We start from the raw sequence: 12,091 nt of genomic DNA, 5'->3' as shown, positions 1-12,091 counted from the left end.
GGCTCACGATAATTACTAACCTGTAATAGCCAGTTGTTTTCATTTCTATACATCATCAAGGAAAATAAAATTTAAGAATGTTTTATTCAGAGGAAGGGAAATTGCACCGCAAACTGCAATGAAGTGTGGAATTGAGGATTTTTTTTTTCCCACTCTTTAGAGTATGAAGCTGAGCTGCCTCCCTTTCCAGAGGGATGTAAAGTCAAACCAGAAGGTATGATTACTGTGAGTATCACACAGGCCCCAACCCAAATAAAAGGTTCTTACGTGAGAACAGTGCCAATGGCTGGCGAATGTCAGTGTCATGAGCTAGGGAGGTGGGAGAGGGAAGGCACTGGAGTTAAAACCAGAAATGGTGGCCAATACTAACTCTACTCCTAATGGTGTGACTTAAAGGGCATCATTCATATAATCTCTCTGAGCCTCAGTTTTCATATCTTTTAAATGGAACAGATGATCCTCGACTAATTCGTAGGACCTCTGTGGGGTTCAAATGAGATCCTGGATGAGAAAGGTCTTCACAAAGGAGTCAACACATGTCCATGTTGGGGACAGCAGGTGATAGAGCACGTTTCCTAAGTATGCCAGCATGAGCAAAATAACGACTGTACTAAGAGGGCCAAGGACAAGGCAGCTAGGAAGGGGGGCCCTCAGGCAGTATACTTGGAGTAAAACAGGACTTAATGGAGTTTAAAATAAAAGAGCAAGGTTCTGAGACATTCAGCGACTTGAGCAGGGTCACAGAGATGGGACCAAACCTGAGTCTCTACACTTCTAGTACATTATCGCAGCTGCCACTATTAGAGATTCTTGTGTCTAAGAAATTTCCTGGTCTGTGATTGTTCCTTGTTCATAGCATCCTCTTCTCGCTTTAGGGATGCAATGCTTTCTCAAATTGCTCTGTAGATACCAACTACAGTTCTCTTCCCTAAATTGTATGTGCTTCTTCCAGAGTCAGTTCTTTGTGGGTCTTGATCTTTGTCTCTTGTGCTATTGATGTGTTTTATCTGTGTGGGAGAACTTGGATTATTTATTCAAAATTTAAAATGGGGGTCTGAGTGGATTTTTCTTTGGTGTGATTTTCCCTGCTATTGTGCATGTGGGTTTGTCTTCTGGATGAGTCTCTTCTACCAGTGGAAAAACTGCGAGCCCTTGGGGAGTGATTGTCTACTGGAAGACTTTTCTTCGGGGTTAGCAGGCAGGGAGCCTCCAAATCATTGAAGCCTTTTGGAGTTCTGATGGGACGAGGGACCCCCATCCTCCGGGGCAATTTCCTCTTGTGGATCGTGGGCTGCCATTCCTTCTCTTTCTTAATTTGATGACAGGCTTCACCCGTTTGTTTTAGAAATGCTTGCAAATCTTTCATCCTCTGGTTGTCCTCTTTTCTCTATGAGGGCTTTATTCCTTGATTGTCATTTTAGGTGTCTCAGAAGGGAGGAGGAACAGAGATTTGTGCTCATTATGCCCCTTGAACCTGAAGTTAATACAGAGTTTTATCCTTTGTTAGGTTATAAAGAAAATACAGTTATTTAAACAATTTTATGAATTGATTCCCTCCCCAATACCACCCCCCATCAGGTTTCACCATTGGAGGAAACGATTTTCCATGGCTTCAATACAGAGCACCTTTATTCAACTCCTCATTTGACCACGGACTCACATGTACCCTGTCCTCAAGTTAAGTTGGAAAAAATCCATCCAAAAACATGTAAGTAAGGAAGTGAAATATTGTCTTTTGTAATTTGGGGCTTGTAACATTGCAAAACCACAGGATGGGGATAGGGTGGACAGACCTCAAGGTGACCACATAAGTATGAAAGAATATGCTCTTGTTTTAATTTTAATTTCAATTTTAATTTTAATTTTTTTAACGTTTTTTTATTTTTGAGACAGAGAGAGACAGAGCATGAACAGGGGAGGGGCAGAGAGAGAGGGAGACACAATCTGAAACGGGCTCCAGGCTCTGAGCCTTCAGCACAGAGCCCGACGCGGGGCTCGAACTCACGGACCGTGAGATCATGACCTGAGCCGAAGTCGGACTCTTAACCGACTGAGCCACCCAGGCGCCCCTTAATTTTATTTTTTAATTTTTTTCAATGTTTATTTATTTTTAAGAGAGAGAGAGGCAGAGCATGAGTCGGGGAGGGGCAGAGAGAGGATGAGACACAGAATATGAAGCAGGCTTCTCTGAGCTGTCAGCACAGAGCCCAACATGGGACTCGAACCTACAAACTGTGAGATCATGACCTGAACCAGATCATGAGTCTGACGTTCAACTGACTGAGCCACCCAGGCGCCCCTATTTTTTTTTAATGTTTTTTTATCTTTGAGAGAGAGAGAAAGTGAGTAGGGGAGGGGCAGAGAGAGAGAAGGACAGAAGATCTGAAGCAGGCTCTGCTGACAGCAGAGAGCCCAATGCAGGGCTCGAGCTCACAAACCGTAAGATCATGATCTCAGCTGAAGTCAGACACTTAACTGAATGAGCCATGCAGGCACCACTAATTTTTATTTTTAAGACAAATATCTTTTATCCCACTGATTTATCTTGAATGTTAAAATATAATAAAGACGATAACTAACAGCCAAGCATACTTTGATTTTACATTAAAATCAAAGAGAGGGAAATGTAAGAAGTGGAAGAAAATATCATGCTGCCCTGCATTGTGGCCTGGAGCCAGAGATCTAAACTTTCTCCATCTCCCTGGGCCCAGTTCCTCTGGCCCTCCCTCGTGCCAGACCTCTCCTATCGCTCTGTTCTGTTGTCTCTGCTGGTGTGCTTCGGGCCTTGACAACCACCACCACCATTACTATGGCTATAAGGCCCTAGACGTCGTACCCCCATCCTGTTCCTCTCTGGCCTCATCGCCACCACACTTGCCTTGCTTTCCCTCCAGCCACACTGGCCTCCTTACTGTCTGTGCCTGTGGCCCTGGCCCTGTGCAAGACCCCATCTCCATCCTTGCCAGTCTGCAGAGGCTCAAAGATATTTTAAGTTTCTTCAAGAATACAGACCAACTCAGCAGTCTGGAGTAAAATGTAGCATTAAGGTCATGTTATTTCATGGATGGTATCTTTTTTTTTGGTTCAGAAGCAAACGTTTCTCCCAGATTCATTTGGGCCATTTGGGATTTTCAGTGGGATTTTTTTTGTTTGGTTTAGGTTCCCCCAAGGAATATTTGGAAACATTCATCTTTCCAGTTCTGCTTCCTGGAATGGCTAGCCTGCTTCACCAAGCAAAGAAAGAAAAATGTTTTGAGGTTAGTTGCTTTGTGGGTTTCTTTATTTCTGAATGCTCAGTAATTTCTTTTTATCAGATGGTACCTCATTATCTCAGTACCGTCAAGTGGTTGTTCTCAAAACAATCCCTTTGGGAGGGAAGGCTGTGTTTTGGTCACTCACTCCACTCCAGCCGTGACATCTAGTTGTGCACACACACACGCACTGCCATCTGCTCCGGAGAGCTTTTCTACCTTCTTGGCCTCCCTGCCTGCCTTTCTCCTGGGTAATTGGCATCTACCAGGTCTGTCGGATCTTTCACTCCCTTTGACTGTGTTTGTGTGCAGATTAAAGCTCTCCTTAAGTTTTATCTGACTCTGGATTGGCCTTCCCACCTCTGGCCTCTCGCTACTCCACTTCGTGTCCAGCACCGTGCGTGTAGCTTGCTTCAGGAGAGGCTTGGCACATAGTGAGTGCTCCGTAAGCAGTAGTCATTGTCACACTGCAGCCAGTTATGTGTGTAAATGGAGTCCCAGTCCTGCACACCTTCCTGTAAACACCCTTATGGGGAGGCTCCCACTTTTCTACAGCTGACAGGATACTTTGGACGTGTGTGTTCCCTGCACAGTTTTGAATACTAGAATTGGGCATGGCCCACATGAAGAATATAAAATAGCCACAATATTTAATATTGACCAAGTACTTTGCTTAGTGCTTTACCATCCATGATTTCATGCATCCCTAGCAACAGCCTTGTGAGATTCCTATTAGTGCCGTCTGCATTTTGTAGATGAGGCAACAGGAGAATAAGGACATTTAGAATGATGATCAAGGATGAATGGCAGAGTTGGGATTCAAATCCAGGCTAAATGATTCAAAATGATACTTAATAGATTGGCAGTAACTACAGTGCAAACCCCAATCAGTTTGACACATCCCAGGATCTTGAGAGCATTCGCAGTTAATGGTTTAAACTGTTTGGTCGCCCTTCAGCACAGAGCCTCTCTCTGAGAAGTGGATACTGCCTGGATAGTGCTTTTATATACTGAGGAGACACCCATACCCCAGATAGTCCTAATTTCATCCCTCCCAAACAATGAGAGTTGGAGACTGTCCTCTAAATAGCTCTAGGAAACACTGATTTTTAAATCCATATCTGTTGTGTGAAGAACAGATTGTTACTTGCCACAGGTTATAAAATCTGAACTGCTTCCACTTCCTGCATTTGTTAATTTGCTCATTTGGCTTCTCCTGAGGACTTAATTTTTGTCCCCTATTCATAACTGACTTTCCCCTCCTCAATGTGGTGTTAACAGGTGCAAGATGCAGCCATGTGGATTGGTAGTGAGGCCAGGGGCCAGAGAGCAGAGCCTTGGCCTGACCCTGCCATTGTCAGGTGGCTTTGTCTGTCTGGCCTCAGGTCCTGCTGCTAAATGAGGGAGACCACACAGTCTCACAAGTCACATTTCAGGGATCTTTCTTTTTAATCTTGCTGTTGGCCAAAGTATATTAAGTGTGCTGTGCCTTTTATTAGATTGAACAAAGGGTGGATCACAATGATTAAACAATGAAATGAGCACAGTGGAATAACCTTTGTTTGAATATGTGTAAGGAGTATCTGCAAACAGATAAAGTCACCCAAATTAAGTTCTATTCAACAAATATTTGTTTAGCCCTACTATGTGCTGATTACGGGGCCAGACCCTAGGGAGGGACATAGAGAGGACCAGATATGGCCCTGTCCTCAAGAAAACCACAAACGAGCAGTAAAGCCTTCAGTAGCTGGAGTTTCTTTTTTCCCTACCCTTTGTTTCTGTTCTTATTTGAGCCTCTGAAATAAGAATGGACGTGGAGAAAAAACAAGAAGGGATCTAGGTGCTGTGAATGCACATCTAGACTTGGCACAGCTCTATTGAATCGTGCAGACTTTACTCTAATTTCTTCAGCTGTTATCCTTCTAATTTATACCCCTTCAGAGCACACAAAAATCAGCTAAAAGGGCAGTAATTAAGATTTTACATTGAGGGTTCTATATCTAATGTCTGTCCATAAATAGTTTTGTAATGAGGGGGCTAGAAACAGTTTCCAGCCTCTAAGCAATGATAAAATGCTTTTAAAGAATCAGAAAATTTCTGTTTGTATTAGAGATTAATGAGGCATCCTCATGCCAACTCATATTTCATCTTCGACATCCTGCAGATGAGCTGCCTCTGGGACTAAGTGAAACTAGTCTAAACATCAAATGCTGCAGGGTGCTTGAATGGAGCATTAAAGTTTAAATGTTGTAATGAACGATCAGGGAATGTAGAAAATGTGAGTTCTTAAAACTGTTAGCTTGCGAAAATTGATCGACTTTAAAGGCAGCCAGACACACTGGAGTCCAAAATCCTGCTCAGCCACTTCCTTGCAGTGGGAAACCTAGGGGATCTGTGAGCCTCAGTTTCCTCCCTGCCTGCCCTCAGGCTCTTCCCAGAAGCTCAAGTAACTTGAGTGCTACAAATATGCAAGATGGGTGAATTACCATTAACTTCTTTCGTTTCCTGACTTGGGATTTGTTAATTAAATGTGATTCCCTCTTTTTTCACCCCCTGGTCTTGTAGCCTTTTGTGGGTTATTTTTGAAGCCTTGAAAATTACATCAGCATTTGTCAGACCCAAATGGAGCTCCTCTTATCCAGATCTGCACAACAGATTTGCATTTTCTCAATTCAGCTGTTCCTCACATCCTGTCAGTGGGAATAGATGCTAAACTGAATGATAACCAGCCTCCAGCCAAAATTACATAACTGAAGCATTCTTATCTGTCACCCACAACTGAACTTGCATCCAAATGACTCTTAAACAGCAGCGTAATTCATTGTTTATTGGAGCCATTCAAATTATATCTTGAAACAGTGTTCATATTAGGTCGCTCAAGAAATAATTGCTGATTTGTATTTTGCCCTTAAAATGCTGGCTTATAGTTATGTTCCCTCGCTTTCATTATTTTCCGTTTTGTTCTATGATGTAGCTCCAGCAGTGCCTGGTACGTGGTAGGGACTCACTAAATATTTGTCGGATGAATGAATTAATACGGTTCCTCAAAAGTGAGAGCCAACTTTTAAGATAGCGGTTAAGTTATGGGAGCACTTGTCAGTTTGCCCTAGCTATTACATTCCAGAAGTAATTTACTAACTGTAGCTGCAGTGTCTGGATTTACTGCCTCTGGAGGAAGGTAGACTGTAGGGAGGCTGCCCCTAGCGCTAGAGCTGAATAAGGAGCCCCTCCTCTGAAATTGAAGGGACCTCCTAGCCAATGGAGAGCCAGGGGGATGAGCAAGAAGCTGGAATTGAAGAATAGTAGTTTCTAGCGCTTTAGGGCCTTTGCTTTGTGCCAGACATTGTTGTAAGCATTTTGTCTGAAGAAAGTTTCATCTTCCCAGCAGCCCTCCAATGTGGGTGCTCTTTTTTTTTTTTAATGTTTATTTATTTTTGAGAGACAGAGAGACAGAGCTTGAGCAGGGGAGGGGCAGAGAGAGAGGGAGACCCAGAATCCAAAGCAGGCTTCACGCTCTGAGCTGTCAGTACAGAGCCCGATGCAGCGCTTGAACTCACAGACTGGAGATCATGACCTGAGCCGAAGTCGGACGCTCAACCAACTGACCCACCCAGGCACCCCAACGTATGTGCCCTTATCTTATAGATGAGGACTATGCAGCACCAAGGTTAACCAACAAGCTCAAGGGAACAACCAGTATGTGGTAGAGCCAAGATTCAAGCCAAGCAGTCTGCTTCCTGAGGCTAGGAGTTTGACCCCCAGACCACACTGGCGTCAGTCCAGTGGCTTGCCAAAAGCACAGGCCAGATTCTGATATGAAAGATGGGTCTGGAAGCTGTGGAGAAGAGCAGTAAGAAATGAGGCAGATCTGGGGCAGTCAGTCACACAGACAGAGCCCTCATGTAGACATCGTGGGGCAGGATCGTTTATTTAGATTGGCCCCGTGAGTACTGTGACACTCCAAGAAAAACTGGAGGGAATAAAGCAGAGAGAGAGAGAGAAAGAGACAAGCATCAGTGATACCTAATTACTATGTCATAGAGCACCTGGCCAATTAAACACACACACACACACACACACACACACACACACACACACACACACACAAACACACAAACACAAAAGAGGAAGTCTATGGTACCTCATCCAGTGCTTCAGAACCCAGCCTCCAGAATCAGGCAGACTTTGCTTCCAGTCTGACTCTGTCGCACACAAGCTGTGTAAGTTTGATGATTTTGATTTTGATTAATTCATAATTCAATTCCTTTATACGTGTCATTTTAAATATTATAAATTGAACTCTGGTGACTTTCATAAAGATCCTAATCAAACAGTTTGTTCATCATTGGATATTATCATCTTTTGTTTTTTTAAATATTTATTTTGAGAGAGTATTTTATATTGTGTTTTTTTTTATTTTTTATATAAAAATATATTTTTTATATTTATTTTTTATATTTATATTGTGTTATTTATATTTTATATTGTGTTAAACAAACATACTCTGTGAAAGATAAAGAGTGGGAAATGATTACTTGGTACAAATAGTTGGTGGAATTATATCTGAATTGACAATAGATATTGCACAGGCATTTCCTGTGTATATACTGACGTGCACAGTACATAGACCAAGCCAAAGGTAAATGATAGTATCTAAACCTGTCAGCCAATAAGTGAAAATCACACATAAGCGGGGGTGGGGGGGGGGGGCTGCAAATTTAGAGGGTTTTTCTCTCTTATATTTCAGTATTTCAATAATATTTGAAAAATTGAAAATAAGTGTCAATTACTTTGGTAATTATAAAAAATGTTGTAAATAAATGGGCCCTTGCCCCCAATTTAGGTGATTTTCTTTCTTTTCCATTTTCACTGACACATTGAGTAACAGTGACACACCTCACCTCCATCTTTTTACACCATTTGTTCTCTCTTTTACTTGTGGTGCTTTGACCCTGAAATCCTCCAGCACAACTCTTCTTAAGCTTTCTTAATGACCCAGTACTGCCAAATTCAGTCACCTCTTCCAGGGACAAAAAGGAAGCCAGTATGGGGGGAGCAGAGCAAACTAATGAGGTGGGAGGTAAGATGGCCGCTCTACAGTGGCCACATCATATAAGCCAGTAAAAAGTGTGGGTTTTATTTTAGGAGCAGTGGGAACTCATCAGCACAATGTTCTCTGTGTTGTTGGGCCCTGTGCCCCCTTGTCACATTTTAAAGAGCCTTTTCATATCTTGAAATGCTTAGATAATTTTGAGAGAAAGAGAGAGAGAGAGTGCATGTGAACTGGGAGGGGGCAGAGAGAGAGAGAAGAAGAGAGAGAATCGCAAGCAGGTTCCGCAGTCTTATTGCAGAGCCTGATGTGGGGCTCAAACTCACAAACCATGAGATCATGATCTGAGCCAAGATCAAGAGTCAGATGCTTAACCAGCTGAGCCACCTGGGTGCCCCTGCTGTGTGTGTTGTTTATAACAAACTACCTGGAAACTGCACGTCTTAACACATTGATTTAATATTTCTGTGGGCTGAATGTTCTTCTCTTGGTCTCAACCTCGACTCACTCATGTGACTGCTTTCAGCAGGTGACTGGGAAGGGCTGGGAGGTCCAAGCTGGTGTCAGGCACATGGCTGGGGCCTCAGTGCTGGTGTTGGCTAGGCACTTCAGTTCTCCTCATCATGGCTCTTATCCTGTAGCAGGCCAGCCCTGCTTCTTTACAGCTTGGTGGTTTCAGGACATTTCCAAGAGGGCAAAGGCAGATATGTGAGGCTGGGGCTCTGGAACTCCAACAGCAACCCTTCTACCACGTTCCATTGGTCAAAGCAATTCACAAAGCCAGCAACTCATATGGCAACCCATAAGTAGGTGAGAAATAGACTCCTTCTAGAAAAATTAGCAAAGTCACATTGCAAAGGGGCATAAGGGGCATGGACCTACCATACATGATTCATTAGGTGCTCATTAGCTAATAATCTATTGCATCTATCTGTGCAGTAATTTCAAACATATATATGTGTGTGTGTGTGTGTGTGTGTATGTATACACACATATATATGTATATACACACACACACACACACACACACATATATATATAGTGGCTGTTTATACTATAGCCTACTATAGCATAAAGGAGAAAGAAAATGGAAACCATTTACAACATATGTAATATTTTTTAATTTTTTAAAATCTCAGGTAAAACTATACTAGAAGATATGAGTAGTGACTTGCTCATACATATACATAGAATCAGGGGCTCCTGGGTGGCTCAGTCGGTCGAGTGTCCGACCTCAGCTCAGGTCATGATCTCACAGTTCGTGAGTTCGAGCCCCACGTTGGGCTCTGTGCTGACAGCTCAGAGCCTGGAGCCTGCTTCTGATTCTGTGTCTCCCTCTCTCTCTGCCCCTCCCCTGCTCGTGCTCTGTCTCTCCCTGTCTCAAAAATAAATAAAAACATTAAAAAAAAAAAAGAATCACCATGAATATGATAGCTGCAAAAAGGCAGACTGCATCACACACGATGTATCAGTCATTCAGATACTGTAAGTGATATTGCCCATGGTGTTGGGATTTTTCTGAAATGGTGAGAAACTCTTAGGTTCTGAATAGAACAAAGTACACTTTTCCCTCAGTATATGTGGCGGTTGCTTTCCTGGAAAAATCAATATATATTAAAACCATGAAAAAAAGACCCCACCTGTGTTTGTATGTTAAATGGAGTTAGGAGAGCAAGTGAAAGTAGGGGAGAGGGGCAGAGAGAGAGAGGGAGAGAGAATCCCAAGCAGGCTCCATGCTGTCAGTGCAGAGCCCGATGCAGGGCTCAATCCCACAACCGCAAGATCATGACCTGAGCCAAAATCAAGAGTCAGATGCTCGACTGATTGAGCCACCTGGGTGCCTCTAAAAAAAGGATTTTAAAAAGTCCACTCATTTTAACTGAACCACATTTAGAGTTGTGCAGCCATCACCACAATCTAATTTTAGAACATTTCCATAACCTCTCCCCACCCCAATCTCTAGTGGCTATTTCTGGTTACTCTTCATTTCCACCCCTACCCCCAAACAACAGCAAATCTACTTTTTATCTCCATAGATTTACCTTTTCTGAACATTTCAAATAACTAGAATCACATAATATGGTCTTTTACATCTGGCTTATTTCATTTAGTACAGTGTTTGTGAGGTTCATCTGTGTTGTACGTGTATCAGTACTTCATCTTTATTGCTTGGATAGATTTTCAGTAGAGGAAACTGGGTTTTTACCTGATCTTATTACATTTGATTGAATGTCACAGCATTTAAGTGGGTCCAGATAGCAGATCCCAATTTCACATTTTGGAAGTTAGTACCTAAATATGAAATACGGCTCTAAGTTAAGAGCTATTTCTTAATCATCTACCATTACCCAACAGTTACCTTCTAAGTGATTAATCAATGGTGATTGATGGCAATCATTTGTAGAGTACTTTCCATATGCCAGGCATTATTTCACATTGTGATCGCATTGTTACTTACAGTAACCCTTTGAATGGGTGGTTTTATTGTCCCTCTTTTATGGATAAGGAAACAGAGGTTCAAGAAGTACCCATGGGGGCGCCTGGGTGGCTCAGTCAGTTAAGCGTCTGATTCTTGGTTTTGGCTCAGGTCATTATCTCACGGTTCGTGAGTTCAAGCCCCGCATCAGGTTTTGTGCTGACAGCGAGAGCCTGCTTGGGATTCTCTCTCTCTCCCCCCGCCTCTCTGTCTCTGCCCCCTCCCTCCCCAGCTTGCTCTCTCTGTCTCTCTCAAAATAAATAAATAAACTTAAAAAAACATTGTTGAAATTGTTGTTGTCTTATTGTGCCTAATTTATAAATTAAGTTTGTCATAGGTATGTATATACGGGGAAAACATACTACATGCAGGGTTTGGTACTCACGGCAGTTTCAGGCATCCACTGAGGTCTTGGAACCTATCCTCTGTGGATAAGGGGGGTACTGCTGAATGCCAATAAGGCTGTTAGTGTTGAAAATACTTCGCTCTGAGGCTCTTGGAATTGCGGTCCGATCCAGTTTGTAAACCATACAAGAAAATCTTATTATAACTTGATAGTCATGCTTCTTTTCTTTCTTCTTTTTAACAATGGCAGCATTGATCACTTCATTCCCAAACTTGGCTAGGAGTTGCTTTTGTTTCTGAAAATCAAAGTCATCCTCAAAAGACAAGGCTTTAGAAAGAAAGTCAACAGGCTCTGACCTGAGGGTGACCCCATGGTTGCCTTATAAAATAAAGGGCAGTGGCTTTGTGACAGGGTTTTCCTTTTCTGCTCTGAAGCTTTGTCCTCTTGCTTTCAGGGGCATGGCTCTATGCCAGGGGGCTGTCGTAGCAGTCTTGACTGTCTGCTAAATAGGGAGAGCATTTGCCTATAAATTGCATTTCACTTATTATACACAGCATCTGTTGATTTTTTGCTACATAACACACTACCTCAAAAGTTAGTGGCATAAAACAACAGTTTATTTAGTTCATTCTCCTGCAAGAGAGCAATTGGGCTGGGCTCAGCTGGGAGGTTCTTCTGACCTTGGTTGGGGCCATTCTTGTGTCTGTGGGCAGGCTGGGTCTAGGAAGGCCTTAGCTGGGATGTATCACCTCTGTTCAACTTGGTCACTCAGCTTCCATCAAATTAACCCTGGAGAGTTCACATCGTAGCTGGGCAGGGGTGCGAGGGTTCAAGTAGAAGTTCTCAAGGCCTCTTGAGCCTGATGAGGTTTGGAACTGGCACATTGCTACTTTTACAGCATTACCTTGGCCAAAGCAAGTCACAAGGCCAGCTCAGATTCAGAGAGTAAGAAAATAGACTCTACCTCT

At 42.8% G+C, this 12,091-nt stretch overlaps 1 protein-coding gene across 5 annotated transcripts in view; it reads left to right on the top strand.

Annotated features, from left to right (window-relative positions):
* The window catches only part of IQCK (IQ motif containing K), a 123,675-nt gene that overhangs the window by 8,161 nt on the left and 103,423 nt on the right, over positions 1-12,091 (top strand). For 2 of the 5 annotated variants that reach the window (XM_060648656.3, XM_060648654.3), the window contains exons 2-4: positions 161-225; positions 1,579-1,708; positions 3,160-3,257. In XM_060648656.3, the coding sequence (XP_060504639.3) occupies positions 161-225; positions 1,579-1,708; positions 3,160-3,257 (293 nt within the window). The remainder of the gene's footprint in view (positions 1-160; positions 226-1,578; positions 1,709-3,159; positions 3,258-12,091) is intronic. The other 3 variants (XM_060648655.3, XM_078439923.2, XM_060648657.3) reach the window with 2 other exon arrangements.

The sequence above is a fragment of the Panthera onca genome, chromosome E3 (genome assembly GCF_046562875.1).
Source record: "Panthera onca isolate mPanOnc1 chromosome E3, mPanOnc1 haplotype 2, whole genome shotgun sequence".
NCBI lineage: Eukaryota > Metazoa > Chordata > Mammalia > Carnivora > Felidae > Panthera > Panthera onca.
Note: the sequence above shows the minus strand (reverse complement) of the source record. Positions and strands in the feature narration are given on the sequence as shown.